The sequence below is a fragment of the Ammospiza nelsoni genome, chromosome 17 (genome assembly GCF_027579445.1).
Source record: "Ammospiza nelsoni isolate bAmmNel1 chromosome 17, bAmmNel1.pri, whole genome shotgun sequence".
Taxonomy (NCBI): Eukaryota; Metazoa; Chordata; class Aves; order Passeriformes; family Passerellidae; genus Ammospiza; species Ammospiza nelsoni.
The window spans coordinates 748,015-764,270 of NC_080649.1; the positions used below are offsets into that span (position 1 = coordinate 748,015).

The following is a 16,256-nucleotide window of genomic DNA, read 5'->3' on the forward strand; positions in this document are numbered from 1 at the left end:
TTTCCGAAGCTCGAGTTTCATGTTTATAAAAGATCTACAAACTAGAATTTCCTCTGTAGAATTCCTCATGATTGATAAAATCCCCCCCATTTCCCTGGGGCCTGGAGGAATGGCTGCATGCAGCAGAACCAGGGCTGGCTCAGAAAACCCTCCTGGGGTTCTGCAAACCACTGTGGGCCGTGAGGGGAGCGGGGTGACAGGGCCTGGGAGATGCTCACCTGGGGCCCGGCCTCTGCCAACCCAACAGTCAGCCAGGCTCACCCACTGGCTGGCCACCGATGGGCAGTGCCCGCCTGTTCCTGCCCTCCTCTGCCTGCTCCTGCCTGTTCCTGCCTGCTCCTACTCTCCTCTCCCTGTTCCTGCCTGCTCCTACTCTCCTCTCCCTGTTCCTGCCTGCTCTTACTCTCTTCTCCCTGTTCCTGCCTGCTCTTACTCTCTTCTCCCTGTTCCTGCCTGCTCCTGCCCTCTTCTCCCTGTTCCTGCCTGCTCCTACTCTCCTCTCCCTGTTCCTGCCTGCTCTTACTCTCTTCTCCCTGTTCCCACCTGCTCCTGCCCTCTTCTCCCTGTTCCTGCCTGCTCTTACTCTCTTCTCTCTGTTCCTGCCTGCTCCTGCCCTCTTCTCTCTGCTCCTGCCCTCCTCTCCCTGCTCCTGCCCGTTCCTGCCTGTTCCTGCCCTCCTCTGCCTGTTCCTGCCTGCTCCTGCCCATTTCTGCTCTCTTCTCCCTGTCTCCCTGCCCCTGCCTGTTCCTGCCCTCCTCTGCCTGCTCCTGCCCACCTCTCCCTGCCCCGTCTCTCCTGCCCACCCCTACCCACCCCTGCCTTCTCCCTCCTTGTCCTTGCTCCCTCCTTCCTGCTCCCGCCTGCTCCTGCCCTCCCGCACGCCACGGCTCTGCCTCACAAGCAGCTGCTGGAATTGTCTCTTCTCACTCAGAATTTTAAAAAAATTATTACTGACTAAAACCCCCAGGAATTTGGTGGGAATCAGGGAAATCAAGATGTCTGTGAAATCCATGGGTTTGGAGCCTGGAAGAGAATAGCAGAGGGTGGAAAGTAGAAAAGTTTCCATTATAAATAGCCCTCAGTGCAGCCCTTTGGTCTTGGGCGTGTTTTCAGTTGGTAAATTGTAAACCAAGAATATAAATGTGTTTTGTTTTGGCAGAATATTAATATCCTTTACAGAGCTGCTACATCTCAACAGCGTCTGTGAAAGATTTATGCGAGTGCTGACAGAGCGTATCAAAACTGCAAACTGTTCCAGATGTTACAAAAACCCCCCACCTCTCACTTAGAAAAAGGTTGCTCTGATTTACAAGAACTGGCACGGGAATGGTTGGGAGTCGCGATGCCCGAGGCAGGGAAGGCAGGTGGTGGGAGCTGGGCTGACCCTATGGACAATGCATTGGGAAATAGAGGTCTAGAAGCAGATTTTTCCACACTGATCAAATATATCCATGTCTTGAACAAAAGGCTCCTCTAAGACAAGCTCACACTCATCGCAAGCTTCAGCACAACGCTTTAAGCGATCAACCATGCTTAGCATTCCACAGCAACGCTTTGGGACTAGCTGGGCCACCGGGATCTCAGCGTCCCGCTGCGAAAATTACAGAGACCGTAGCGGTTTGGTATATTTCTGTTTAAAAACTCTATTAGTCACCACCAACTATAGTTCCTAGAAGTATCACTGACCGGTAACTGGCACCCCGGACACTCCGGCTAGGGAAGCCAAGCTAGCGAGTGGCACGGACACGGAGAGGCTCCGGGGAGAAGCGGCCGGCGTGTTGGGCGGGAGGGGACGTGTGTCTGCACTGCTAATCCCGGAAGACTAGTGTCCTATGTACAGGGCCACCTGGCGAGGGACAGCGAGGACAGGGCTGCGCCGCGACTACACGTTAATGACAAACTCGGGGTTGGTGTAGGAGAAGCCAGCAAACTCGTTCTGGTCCAAGTTCATGATGAAGAGTTTGTCCGTGGGCGTCAGCTCCACCGGCTGCCGGGTGAACTCTTTGTCGAAGTTGGAAGTGTCGCGTTTGTCCTTCTGTTAAACGGAAAGCACAGAGTTAAACTGGGGAAGGAGCGAGCCACCAGAGGGGACAGCACCACCAGAGGAGACAGCACCACCACAGGTGACAGCACCGGGGCTGTCCCCAGGGAGCTGCACTGTCCCAGCACTCCACACTCCACGCTGTTTCTCAAGCTGCCCCCGAGCAGGAGCTCCCAGCCCTGTAGAACAGAAGCAGCCCCACACCAGCAGCAGGAAGAGGAGAACACCGGTTTAACACGCCTGAGACAGACGAGCAGGACACAGAGGGACAGGTGAGAGCCGTGGTGGGAAGGGAGCATCCCTCCTGCCCTGTTTGCTGCGGGAGAGAGAGAGCACGGAGCAGTTCTCAGCATGCAGAACCCCCACTGCAACCAGAGCTCGGCACTGCACAGGAGGAAGGAGCCTGGAGGAAGCAACATGCCTCGAAATGGCAGCAACAGTCACTACCATGTCAAAATCTGCACAAAATAATCAGCTGTAAGAGCTCTTTCTGCTTTAAGCTTGATTTTTGAATGATGCCGTGATATGGTGTTAAGCAACACTGGTTCATTGATGGAGGATGTGATTTGCTCCAGGGTTGTACAGAGAGAAAACACACAGCACTTCAAAACCTCTCAGAAGGAAAATTCCACATATGCAACATTTCCTCCTTGCAATTTCTTAAGGAGAACAACTTTGCAGCTACACCCAAGCCAAAAAAGGGAAAGAAAGGACGTTAGTGTCAGGATTAGCACTGGGAACCTGCTATCAGCACTGCGGAGCCAGCGCCGGGAGCGCGTGGGCTGCTCCTCCAAACCCTGCAGATCCCAGAGCGCCTGCCTCGGGGCTGTCCTGCTGTGGGAGGGGACACAGCCATGGCTGGAGGGTGACTGAGCACTGAGGGTACAGCACAAGCACCCCAGGCCCTTCACCCACAGTGACCGGTGGTGGAGGGACACTGGCAGCCAGGAACTGGCTCTGCTCTGCTCGTTACCAAAGCCACCAGGGACAAAAGGCTTCTCCAGCCCTTCTTCCATGTCCCCACACAGGAGAGACCCCAGCTCCCTGCTGGAGGTCACCTTCCCCTGCTGTGACACAGGTAGGACCCTGCCAGCCTTGAAGAAACTGTATTTGTTTTCTGTTTTTCCCAGACTTTGCCTTTGAAGTGCGGTCCCACCATGCCAGGCCCTCGCTGGGCTCTGCTGCACCAGGATTTCCAACCCTGGATGAATCTGCCAGCTTGAACTGAGGAAAGTGACTGTGGGGGTCCTGCAGTTCCTGCACCCCATCCCATCCCCATGGCTGAGCTCCCACTGCTGTGCTGGGGAAGGACCTGGCAGGACAGATGCTGTGTCCTCCCTGCAGCCCCTCCTGGCCCACTGGGACACCGGGACACCTTCATCCTCGAGCAGGAGCACGGCCAGGACACCGAGCCAGGTCTTCCTGCCAGCCTGGACAGGCCAGGGGCACCACACTGCAGCTGGATTGAGCCCTGGGAGATGAGCCAGCAGTGCATCAGGACCTCGGGGGTGCTGCAGATTCCACTGCCCCAGCAGAAATCCCATCAGGATGGCTCCAGCCTCGGGGAGGAAGATCAGGAAAAGCCAAGGACGATGGAGCAGAGACGAGGTGGGAAGAAAACAGGTCTGGATGGAGCTCGAGGAGCCGAGAGAGGAGAAGCAGAAGAGGCAGGAGGAGAGGCAGGCTGTGGCTGTGCTGTCAGGCTGTGAGCACAGGGAGATGTTCCCCAGGGCACCGGTATCTGTGGCTCCCAGCCGGGTCCTGGGCACCAAGGTCCCTCCAGGGCACCTCTCTCCAGGCACCACAGAGAAGGAAGGAGATGTGGATTTGGGGGCACAGAGCAGGAGCAGGGAGCAGACAGCGTGACAGGGTCAGCTTCAGGTGCAGAGTTCTGCAGGCAAAGGGTGAAGCAGTGGGAATGTGAGGACAAGCCCACCTCGATGGCAGCAGGGTGCCCCAGGGTGCTCCCTGGCCGTGGCTGTGCTCGGGGTCTCTCTGTGGAAAGTTGTCCAAGGCTCCTGGAGAGTGCTGAGATGGTTCCTGAACGCCACATCCATCCAAAGCAACGTGGGCCAGACAGCACTGTCCTACCAAGCCAGGAGCTTCTCCTGAGCAGGAAAGCTTTGGGATGCTGCAAAGGGAATGACACATCCACATGTGACTGGTGCAGGCTGCCACCGTGGTCCCCAGCCCTCGGGAGTGCTCAGCCTGGGAGCCTTGGAGTGGGAAATACCTCCTGCTGCTGCTTTTGGGCAGCAGAAAGCTCTGGGAGAGGCTGCAATGAGCCCGGGAGGGGGCTCAGGGCAGCCCACTCCTCTGCACTGCCCTCTGCAGCAGCCCCCACTCCTTGGGGCCTTGGCTGGAGGCTGAGCACAGCAAAGTGTGGGTTTGCTGGAATCTTACCTTGAATTCTGCCTCAACTGGTGGCAATTTGGCCTCTGTCAAGATGATGAACAACCTCTCTGGGAGCAGGCAGGGAACGGCTGTGTGGGTCTTACAGAGAGAGGGGAGCGCAGGGGAAAATCAGGGCTGACAGTGCCTCCAGCGATGGGCAAATTGACTCTGGGAGGTGGTGAGGGGCACAGCGAGGAGCACAGCGGGGTGGCGTGGTGGTGACACGGTGCGGTGGTGGCGCGGTGTGGCACAGCCGGGGTCCCTCTGCCCCTGGCACTGTGCCCAGGTAGGGCTGGCCCGGAGCAGGATCTCTGCCTGGCCCAGGGATGGGGATCCTGCCACGGAGCCCCCTCTCCACGGCAGAGCTCCAGCAGCTCCTGCTGATGGTCAGGACCTCTCGGAACAACCTTGCAGCGTCCGAACTTGGCAGCGGCCGATTCCCAGAGGCAGCAGGGAGGTTCACAGCAGCCTGTAATCCCTCTTTAGATGGAAGTGCCAACCGCTTCTAACGAGTGCTCCTGGGAGAGCGGGCAGGGATGGATGGATGGATGGATGGATGGATGGATGGATGGATGGATGGATGGATGGATGGATGAGTCACACCGGGCTCTGCAGCTCGAGGAGTGCGAGGCGGTGCCAGGGATGCGCTGTGCCGGTCCTGGACCGTCCTTCCTGCCGTGTCCTCACCTCTGACTGTCCTTCCTGTCGTGTCTTCAGCCCAGACCATCCTTCCTGCTGTCTCCTCATCCAGGACCGTCCTTCCTTCCATGTCCTCACCCCGGACAGTCCTTCCTGGTCTCACCTACACCACCAGCTCCTTCCCCGGCCGTGTGGAGCCCGGAGCAGTGGGCACTGCTGCAGGAGGCTGTGGGCAGTCGCTCCCTCCCAGATGATGCTTCCAGCACATCCCAGCTCGGGTTTTGGGACAAACAGAGGAACGACGAGGAGCGGCTCCACCGCCGCCCCTGAGCCAGCATCCCCCTGCAGCCAGGGCGGCTTCCAGCCCCCACTGTCGGCAGGAATCACCTGGCTGAACTGCAGAAACTCATTATTGCCAAACACAGGCAGGTTTCTGGGGCGGGTTTTCTTTCTTTTTATTTTATCATCGGTATCAGAAAAAAAACAAATTGGCACATTACAAATCAAGCAGATTGATACAGTGACAGCCCACGAACACCTGCAAGGGTATAAAAGGAAGCAGTGTGATTGTTGTCCTTTGAAGAGAAACTCACCCTTCCTGAAATGTTTCCTTTGATGCCAGAAACAAAACTCGGGCCATTTTAAAGGATAGAAGTACCCGTTGAAACAAGGTTTTTTACACCCTTCATATCAGAATTCACAATACTGGTCAGAGTTAAGTACCTCCCATTACGGTCAATACCATTTTTGACACATTTAAAGCACAGGTAACAAACTCCATCAATGGCTTTGGCATTTGAGAAGAAGAAAAAGCTTTGCTATGGAATGGATGTTGGTGGTGTTTACTAGGGTGACCAAGGGTTCAAAGGCAGCTCTTCCAAATTTCCCATTTACCAGGGGATGTTTGCTTTGATTTTAAAAAATGCTACTTAGAAGCTGCACAATCAGGAGAAATCTCTGCCAAGGGCAGCTCTGCCTTCCCCAATAACTTATCCCACTGCTGGGGACCCAGCCAGCCCAAAGCATCTGTGCAGGGAAGGGGAGCTGTGCTGGGGCTGGACACACAGCAGGACACGGCCAAAAGGGAGCCAGAACCAGCACCTTGGCTCTCCTGAGCTTTTGGGAGGAGACACTCTGGGGAACGGTTTCATTAAAAACACTTCTTGCCACTAAGGCTGAGAAGGCTAAATATTAAATGTTCATGGTTATTTCAAAGACTAGAAAAAGGAAAGAGCAGGAATTAAAGCACATGATGAAGGGATTTCTCCCAGTTGTCACCATGTCTCCGTTTTTGTTGTCACCCACTGAGCAGTTTGCATTTTCTCCAAACAAAATGTTACAAAAGCCCATTTGCAGCACTTCTTGCACATCACTCCCCTCCAGCGACACCCCAGACAACAGGAAGACACTTGAGACATGGTCACTCTAGTAAGGAACTAAAGCAAGCCCATGGATGCGAGTTCTGCAATGGAATGCGTCACCACAACGGCAGCTGGGACCTGGTGACGGACGCGGGGATGAGATCTGCACAGCAGCTTAGCTCTTGGCTTGAGGCTTAGAAAACTCTGAGTTAACAAAGGAAAATCCTTCGAATTCTGACTGGTCAATGTTCCCGACGACTTCCTGGTCGGGAGGAGTTAGCACGGGCGGGTGCCGGGTGAAAAACCGGTCGAAGTTTTCAGCATTGCGTCCGCACTAGGGGAGGAGAAAAGAACGGAGGTGGGTGGGGCGGGAAGGTGGGATGGGCGGGGAAAGGGGCAGAGCACACCTGGGTGGTCATGGGGGCATGGCATGGCATGGCATGGCATGGCATGGCACGGCATGGCACGGCACAGCCAGGGCCGGCTAACCCCGCTGTGCCACGGAATGAATGCAGCAGGAATGAGATGGGCTGCGATGGCTCACGGTGCTCCTGCTCACACACACCTGGTGCCTGCCCACACACAGCCCTGGCACCTGCTCACACACACCTGGCACCTGCACACACACACCTGGCACCTGCTCACACACACCTGGCACCTGCGCACAGGGCAGCGCCCACATGGGCATCCCCCTTTCCCAGGGGGTTTCCAGAGCAGGGGGCTCCCATCAAGGCTCGACGGCTCAGAGGTTTCCTCCTGCTTGAGGAGAGGAGAGAACCCATCCCAGGCCAGGCTGGACAGGGCTGGGGCAGGGGAAGGTGTCCCTGCCATGGCAGAGTGGGATTTAAGGTCCCTTCCAACCCAAACCAGGTTGGAATTCCATGGTTCTGATTCCCAGGGCTGTCCCTGCCCTACAGCCCAGTCAGACCACAATAGTCCACAGCCTTATGGCCCCAGTGGTGCCAAAACCTGATTTAATTTCCTTAGCAATCAGAACAAGGGTGGTGCAGCTTCCCAGGCTGCAAACCCTGATTTAAGGGAATAACAACAGCAGCAGCTGGGATCAGGTCATTGCACAGCCACAGACCAGGATCCATCCCTGCCTGTCACCCTCGTGTCACATCCCCGTGGATGGCACAGGGCTGGCCACTGTCCCTCCTGTCACACACAGCTCAGGCAGCAGAGCCCAGTCCCTTGGGCAGCAGCTCCCAGTGCTCCAGGAACAGCTCCCAGTCCCCCAGGCCTCTCTCCCAGTCCCCCAAGGAGAACACATGCTCCAAGAGCTGCCACAATTTTTCCTGGGCATTTAACTTGCATTTGTTAAGTAAACAGATTTGCATTTTTAATAAACATCAGACTAAACGTAATAAAATATTAATGACAAATACACGCAGAAGTCGATGTTTCCCAATTCCTTCCTCTGCTCAGAGCTTTCAGGGAAGACAACATGAATATCCATCAGCCTCTGATGGGCTGCTCCTTTGGCAGCTCTTGAATGTCCTTATAGCACCAAGTGAGACCCTTGCTCTCAAACCTGTACACAAAGCTCAGGGACAATGTTTGAGTGGATTTAACCCCAGCTCCAGCCCCTCCAGCATTGAAACCGTGGCACCCTTGCCTTGGTAGCACCACATCTTCACATTTCTAGTCTGGCTTGGTTAAACTGCAAGGCCTGAGCTCAGCAGGGCTGGACCCAGCAGAGCCCAGTGCACACCCAGAGCCCCCCAGAGCCCCCTGCCCCATTGCCAGCCCCTGCCAGCCCCAGTGCAGACAGGCAGGGCAGCCCATGTGCTGTGTCTGACAGCCCTGCCTTTGCCTCATGGCTACAGAGAAATCTGCTGCCTTAGGGAAAAAAAAATAAAAATAAAATAAAATAAAACCAAACCAGCAACCCCCTCAGAAGGATTGGAAAATTAATCCTGATGAGAGGCTGCCAGTTATTGGAATAGGAAGCACAAATATATTTTAATATGCATATTGGCAAGCGAGGATTTCTCACTATCACGCGACGAGGGAAGAATATGTGGATGAAAAATTTGAAAAGTTGCATCTACCCATGGTATTTCCTGCCCTGCTGTGTGGAATTTATGGGCTTTCTGTTTGGATGCAGACAAAAATGGATGGGTGAATTCAATACCTTAAAGTTGGAAACTGCCTTTGAGTTTCTGGAGGGCACATCCCAGCCCAAGCCCTGGAGGAGGGGAGTGCCAGGCTCCAGGTCTGGCCCAGCCTGGTGAGGGGAGCAGGGAGGGTCCTGCTGCTCAATCCCACTGCTCCAGGCAGGAATGGTCGCTGTCTGCACGGGCACCTTCTCTACAGCCTCCCAAACCGAGCTCCTGCTCAGTGGACACAGATGCCATATGAAATTTTACATTTATCTAAAGCCATCTAGTGAGAAATTGTGCTCATTTTAGTGTGGCATTAACGTACAGGCATCACTCCATCCTGCCTGGAGAAAGGGGGAGGCTGGGAATGTATCTTACATAAATCCCGGTGTGTCCTGCCCAATATTTATAGCCAGCACAGAATGGCTTTTCCTCCTGAGCTGCAGAAATAAACCTGTCAGCTCCAAAGATGGCCTTGTATTTAATCACCTCCCTGCTTGGTTTCAAATAGAGACAAAAGGCACAATAAAATATTTGCCATTGATCCCGGGATGCAGTCAAGGACCACCAGGAGCTGAGGATGCTGCTGCCCCCCACCCTCACTCCATGCCAAGGGGAGATGCTCACACCCTGGATTTCCAAGGGTTTGGTCCCAAATTGTGGCACAGCCACAATCTCACTGGCTTTGCAGGCACCTCCTGGGTGAGTCTGACCTTCCTGGGGCTGCTCTGGCTTCCTGCTGCGCCCTGGGCAGGACCAGGGCTCTTCTGGCAGTCCCATTTAGGGGAATTTGGGTGACAGCACAGCCCTGGGGCCACACTGGGGATCCCTGTGCTGGTCAGGGGTGCCTTTCACTGTGTGTGGCTCAGTTTGGGATGCTGCAGCTCATCCCTTTATCCCTGCTGCTCTCAAAGGGAGCATCCAGTGCTCCTGGTGTGGGACCATCCCTCTGCCAGGGAAAAGCCAAATTTCTGCCCTGAAAACAGAGGCTGAAGAGTCTGGGGAATCCCAAAGTCTTCACAGGGCCCTGGGTCTCCCAGAGCAAACCCTGGCTGGGTTACCTGAGGTGTTTAACCTCAGCACATCCACCTGCCCAATGTCAGCCCCTCAATCCTTAAATCCCATCTAATTAGGAAATCACTTGTGCAAACATCAGAACTCACCCTGCACAGGCTGGACTAAGGCTACAAACCCCTGTGCATGGAACTGGTGTTTTCACACATCCAGGTCTGTAAGTGGCCTTTCAGCATTAATTAACTCCGAGCAGTTAGGGGGAAATTAATTTATGCAATTAAAAATTATTAGATTAAAAGCCATTTTTTAACCCCCCGTGCTGTTGTGAATAATCCTGGGCTCTGCTGTGCGATTTCAGTGCTTTCAAAATGAGACTTTTCAAATCACTAGGCTTTATGTAAAGTAAAGGAGTAATTAGATACCAAAAACAATAATTATCTCAACGAGAGACAGGGAGAGCAGGGAAGTGTAAACACACTCCCAGGGTAGCTGCAGACCCAGGAAAGGAATTGTTATGCACCAGCCCGAGCAGGGAGCAGCCAAGCAGAGCCCCACGTCAGAACCACCAAAGACAAGCCAGCCCCTGATCTGTCTTGTTCCTGACTCTGTGATAAAGGTTAATCAAGCACAAAGCAACACAGGAGCTCCTGGGAATTGAGGAATTGGCTCTGAGCTGCGGCCAGGAGCCTCCATCCACTGCTGTCAGTGGGAAATGATGGAGCTTTGGGCAGGGATCCACGGCAGCAGCACTGAGAGCCCCCCCAGGACCCCCTGAGCCCCCTCCCCAAACTGCAGAGGGACCCCAGGAGCACAGGGATGTGCCCAGAGGAGCTGTGGCTGCTGCTGCAGGGGCACAGGGGGCTGGGGAGCTGAGCCCCCAGCTCACACCAGACACGGACCCTGAGGGGCAAAACAAACCTGGAGACAATCTGGGGAGCTGAGCCCCAGCCCACACCAGACACGGACTCACGGTGCCTCTGAGGGGCAAAACAAACCTGGACACAATGTGGATGGGGCTCTGCTCCCCTTGGCTGGTGCTCCCAGGGCTGAGCATGCTCTGCAGAAGGGCAAGGCTGGGGACAGCAGCTGGGGGCTGAATCCCAGCCCTCATTTGCATCTCACTCCTTATTTTGAAGCTCTGGATACAGACAATTACTGCAGCCTGACCTTTACAGATGCTAACTATGAAAAAATAAAAGGAAAACAAAATAGCCTCCAGCCAAGGAGAAGAGCCAGGCCAGCACCAGCCCTGTGTGCAGCAGCACCTGGCCCTGGTGTGGCCATCAGGATGATCACAGGTCACAAACACTGGGGCACACGTCCTCTGTCACCCCCAGACCCTCCCTGCAGTGCCCAAGCCCCACTGCCATCCCTGCTGCTCTGCCCTGTGCTGGCACCAAAGAAAGAGCTTTTTCCAGCACTGCAGGAGAAATATCAGCTATCAGCAGGTACCTGAGTTGTCTTAATCCTCCCTAAATCCCAAATCAGCTGCAGTTAATCTCCCTGTCCTATCACACAGGGAATTTTCCGGGTGCCAGCCGCCGGGGGAAGCGACAGCCGGCAGCTTACACCAGGGCTGGTGTCACAGGGATTTCTGGAGGAAGGAGACATCTAAAACAGGACAGAATTTGCACAGTTTAAAGCAGCAGAGCAGTAAGAAAGGGCTTTTGATGGAATTCAGTGGTTTTTCAGTGTAAAGCACCAAATACCAATGCTGTGCCCCTGCCCAGGGCAGGCAGTGACACTGGGAAGGAAGAGAGAGATGGCAGGAGGGGACACAGCAGCAGCAGCTTCACTGGGAAATGGGCACAGAGGTGGGAGATGGCAGCAGCTGTGGGTTCAGGAGACAGGGACTTGTGCAGAATGACCCCATGGTGCCCCTTCAGTGAATCCAGGTGTGGACCAGGATCCCTCCACAGCTGGAGCTCAGGGATCCCCCCTTGTACCTCAGCATCCCTGGCACAAGGGTCAGATCCCAGCCCCAGACAGTGAATCAGGGGGGCACAGACAGCCCCAAACACTTCCACAGTGCTGATACCTTGATATCAAAGGTGCAGCTCTCCCAGTGATGCTGCTCCTGCAGGGTCCATGTCCTGAAGGGTCCCTCCCCTCCAGGGAAAGGCAGCAGGCAGCACCCAGACCCCTGTGCTGCCCACCCTGCACGCCCCCACTCCCAGGCAGGAGGGAGAGCAGCACATTGCCCCTCTGAGGGGGCACAGCTCACACTGTGAGGGCAGCTCTGAGCCAAGGACAGCACCACGAGCTCCCTGCAGAGGCTCCACTGCCAGCACTGAGCCTGGGGGAGAACATCTGCCTGAAATTCAAACGCCAGCCCCAAACACAGGGCAAGGGGCAGCTCTCCAGGCCAGCACCCCTGCCCCATCCCTGCCCAGCCACCACAGGGGTGTTCCATCCCAGTTTGATGAGGAAAGGAGCTATGGGAGGGAAAATCCTGCGGGAGCAGAGAGGCACAGAGAAAGAGCAGAGCTAGAGGCACCCAGCACCCTCCACCAAAGGAGCTCCCACTCCACGCTCTCCCTGAAAGCAGAGTTTTCCAAGCACCAAAGGGGCCCTCAAAGGAGCGGGGCATCTGTAAAGCAGAGGAAAAGCAGAGGTGCAGAAGGCTGTTATGGGCACAGGGACGGGGAGGCTGCAGGTGAGCACACAGAGCATTCCCGAGCTCTGCGCTGCCCTGGGAGGATGGATTCAGGATTAATGTCCCCACACTGACCACAAATAGCAGCCATGAGAGCAGATCCAGTGGGGATCCAGCTCTCTGAGAAACAGCAGAGCCCAGCTGGGGCACTGCAGCCAACAGCACCCAGGGGAGGCACGAGAACAATCCAAGCCTTGAGGACCTGGAGCCCCACAGAGACTCTGCTGTGACCCTGCCAGACCCCAGTGACAAAGAGAAATCCAGGCAGGGACATCCCTGCTCCTGCGTGTACATAAGGGCAGGGAGAGCAAAGGGACAACACGGGGCCATGCAGAGTTTGGGGCACAGAGCAGCACCATGGGCAGGGACACCCACACTGGGGCTCAGTGGGGGACACAGCAGTGGGACAGTGAGGGGACCCAGCAGTGGGACAGTGAAGGACCCAGCAGTGGGACATTGGAGGGCCATCAGTGGGACAGTGGTTGCCCAGCAGTGGGACAGGGGGGCCCAGCACACTTACAGCCTTTGGCTTGAAGGGGGGCTGGATCTCCTTGCGCTCCAGCTTGTCCCAGTCGATGTAGCGGAAGAAGGCGTGCTCCTTGATGTCCCGCTCCCCCTCGGGGCCGCAGCCCAGGCGCTTGGCAGGGTGCTTGGTCATCAGCTGGGGACAGGAGGCAGGACACAGTCACAGCTGTCCCTCTGCCCCCCAGAATGTCCCCTGTGGACACCCCACATCAGGGTCCCACCTCCTGCAGGTGCATTGGGGCTCCAAGGAGAGGAGGACACTGAGGAAGGAGCTGGAGTGACTCAGGGGCAGGGCAGGCTGACAGTGCTTTATGAGAGCAGACTGTGCAGATGGCAGGTACACGAGCCAGGATGGGCACATCCCCTTCCCGTCTGGGAATGGAACTGGTTTGCAAAGGAACATCCCCGGGGTGCTGGCAGGGCTCCCTCAGCACGTGGCTGCAGCAGGGGAGCTGCCCAGCGGACCCTTTGCTTGGCACAAACTTCTCAGCATCTGCAGGGTTAACTGCAAACCCCACTGCCCCTTTGACATGGACAAGCTGCCCTTTGGAGGGAAAATAGCACAAACAGCCCATTAATGTTGTTTATCATCTAAACTTCTCCTCTTCACCGGCTCAGTAAGGGAAAGGGGCCCCAGGAACCACGGGCAGCTGTACCACATTAATATCCTGGGGCAGGGTCTGAGCCCTGCTCACAGATCAGACGGAGATGCCAGAGATTCACAAGACGTCGATAAGGATGGAGAATATGAGCTTTGTGCTCCCAACAAAACACTGCTTTATTAAATCAGGGCAGTTCACCCTGATGCCAGGGCTGCAGCAAGCCTGGCCCTGTGTGCCAGGGCTGGGGGCTGTGAGACCCCCATGGGGGGCAGGAGGTGAGGAGGTGCCAGTGCTCTGGCTGGGGAGCTGAGACACCCCCACCACTGGATCCAGGTCAGCCCTGCCACCCCAGGGCACAGAACAAACCTGCTCAGGAGAGCCCATCTTTAACTGCAACAGGGCACTGAAAGCAAGGGAAACCCTGGGAAAAAAACCCAAACTAAAACCCTGAAATGACAAAAAAAACCTCCAAGAAATACAAGGAGAGAGCAAAGCCACGAACTGCTCTGTGAGCAAACAGCAGCACATCCCTGCTCCAGCTGGGACAGCATCTGCAGCTGGAGGAGTGATGGAGAGCAGCTTCCCGAGGCAGCAGCATCTCCCTGGAAAGCCCTTCCAGAGGCAGTGAGGGGCTGGCAGGCTCTGCAGGCTGGGCAGCCCCTGCTCGGTGATTTGCAGCTCCCACGCCGTGCCTGGTGCAGCAGCACACACAGCCAGCCCCGAGCCTGGCCCTGCTCCAGCCCGGGGCTGCTCGGCAGCACTGAGTGTGCCCCAGCCCCTGCCTGGCCAGGAACACTCTGGATTTTCCCTCTACATCCCAGACAGCACCAGCAAGAGGATGGCAGATGGTGACAGCCTCGGTGGGATGCCCCTCCAGCCACCCAGCGGTTTCTGAATGAAGGTTTTGATTTTCCTGCTGGCTGTGGCAGGGCAGCACCCCCTCCCCGTGCCCCATTCCAGGTGGGAGCTCCTGCAGCAGCTTTACCCCACGGGACAAGGGAATGTTCCTCTTTAGCAGCAGCTCAGACTCCTGGCAACGCCAGCAAGAGGCTCTGAAATGCCGCAGTGGGAGCGAGAAGCGCAGGATGTGTCATTTGGAGATAGAAACTCTATTTTGAGACACAGAACATTCAGATATTTTCAATATTAACTATTATAAGCAAACATTTCTTAAATTCCTACACAAACACTTATTTATAGCAGTGTGGCACTGGGGGGTGAGATGAGGCTCAGTCCCAGGCACACAGAACAGCACCAGGACCCTGCCAGCCTTTATCCATCACATCCCAAATTAACTCAGGCTGCAATTAAGCCAGGCCTAGGCCCAGTCCATGGAGAGCCCAGCTTGTTATGCTGGGCAAGGCAGAGCTTCACTGCAAATTAAGAGGCAGGATAATGAAAATGCTGCCCTGACCTCATGGAGACACCAGCAGAGCTTCGGGTTGTCCTGAAGGGCAACTTATCACAGCTAAGTGGGAGGATGAAGGTTTTGTCTCTGATCTTAGGGAAACTCTTTGGGAATCACATCCGTTTTCCCTGAGCATCAGTTTTCACTTCAGGCAAAGCTCTCAGAGCTGCCCTGTCCTCACTGGCAGGAGCCCTCCCTTCCCACCCTCCAGCCAGCACCCCAGTTCTCCCAGGCCAGCCCCAGTCCCAGCTGCATTTCTGCTCAATGCAGGGGCACAGGGAGGATGCAGGTGTCATTTTAACCTGGGTTTAGGACACACACACACAGTGGCACAAGCTGTGGCTTTAGCCCTGGCGGGCACAGGCACCAGAACCCAAGAGTGCCAGAGCCTGGCCATGGTGGGAGCAGTGGGGGGCTGGGACCCGGGGGGGCAGGCTGGGACCCGGGGGGGCAGGCTGGGACCCGGGGGGCAGGCTGTCCCTCCCCACACTCCCCCAGCCCTGCCCTTACCCCTTTGCAGATGGCCACGGCCTCCTTGGACATGGACTTGGGGTAGGCGACGTTGTGCTCCATGATGGACTGGAAGAGCTCATCTTCATCTTCTCCCTCAAAGGGGGCCTGGAGCCAAGCAGACACAGCTTCAGGGGCCCTCCTGGGTCCCAAAGATCCCTGGGGCTGCTCTGCTCCTTGGCCTGGAGCCAGCCCCACAGTGACACTGGTCCTGCCACTGCAATCCCCAGACCAGCATCACGCCCAGCTCAGGGGGTGCCCACCCACGTGCCAGGCGTGGCAATGCCACAGCAGCCTGTCCTGTGCTCACAATGGACCCAACCCACCCAGAGGAGCCCAACTCAGTCACCTGGCCAGCCAGCATCTCATAGAGCAGCACTCCAAACGCCCACCAATCCACCGACTTCCCGTAGGGCTGGTAGGCAATGATCTGCAAACAGCAACAGCACAAAAATTACAGTATAATATCAGAGTAATATCAGTGCAATATCAGTGCAATATCAGTGCAATATCAGTGCAATAGCAGCAACAGCGGTGTTACCCCCCAGCTCTGACACAGGGCAAAGCCACCCCGAGCTGCAGTGGGTCACAGGGATGGGGTTATTCCCTGGGACACACTTCAGCACTGGAACCCCCCCCGAGGGACCCCAGACCCTCCCCTTGCTCTCTACAGTGCCCTGGGAGATGCAGGTGGGAGCAGTTCACACCACACAGGCCTTTAAAAGGAAAGAGCACTTGAAAGAAATCCCCTGTCCTGTGCTGTTCCCCACTGCTGGCGTGGGAAGGTCACAGCCCTGCAGGTGACAGGGCCATTCCTGGGTGCCAAAGCGATTTGCATCCTAATTTCCCACTTGCTGTTCTGCTTTTGGAAAAAGACAAATTAGAGCAAGGAGAAGAAAATAAGAGTTAAAGTGAAAACACTCGGGCATACACAGGGAGAGCTGGTCATTTGTCCTGCTGTGAAGGAGCATTAATCACCCACAGTCACCAGCTCTGCACCA

At 55.8% G+C, this 16,256-nt stretch overlaps 1 protein-coding gene across 2 annotated transcripts in view; it reads right to left on the reverse strand.

The window, feature by feature from the left end:
• Positions 1-874: 874 nt before the first annotated feature.
• The window catches only part of PRKCB (protein kinase C beta), an 82,259-nt gene continuing 66,877 nt past the window's right edge, over positions 875-16,256 (reverse strand). The window contains exons 14-17 of one of the 2 annotated variants that reach the window (XM_059484426.1): positions 15,605-15,685; positions 15,256-15,363; positions 12,731-12,871; positions 875-2,035 (exon numbers count right to left, since the gene is read on the reverse strand). In XM_059484426.1, coding sequence (XP_059340409.1) covers positions 1,883-2,035; positions 12,731-12,871; positions 15,256-15,363; positions 15,605-15,685 — 483 coding nt within the window. In that variant the 3' untranslated portion in view covers positions 875-1,882. Of the gene's footprint in view, positions 2,036-5,504; positions 6,770-12,730; positions 12,872-15,255; positions 15,364-15,604; positions 15,686-16,256 lie in introns of those variants that run through there. The other variant, XM_059484425.1, reaches the window with a different exon arrangement.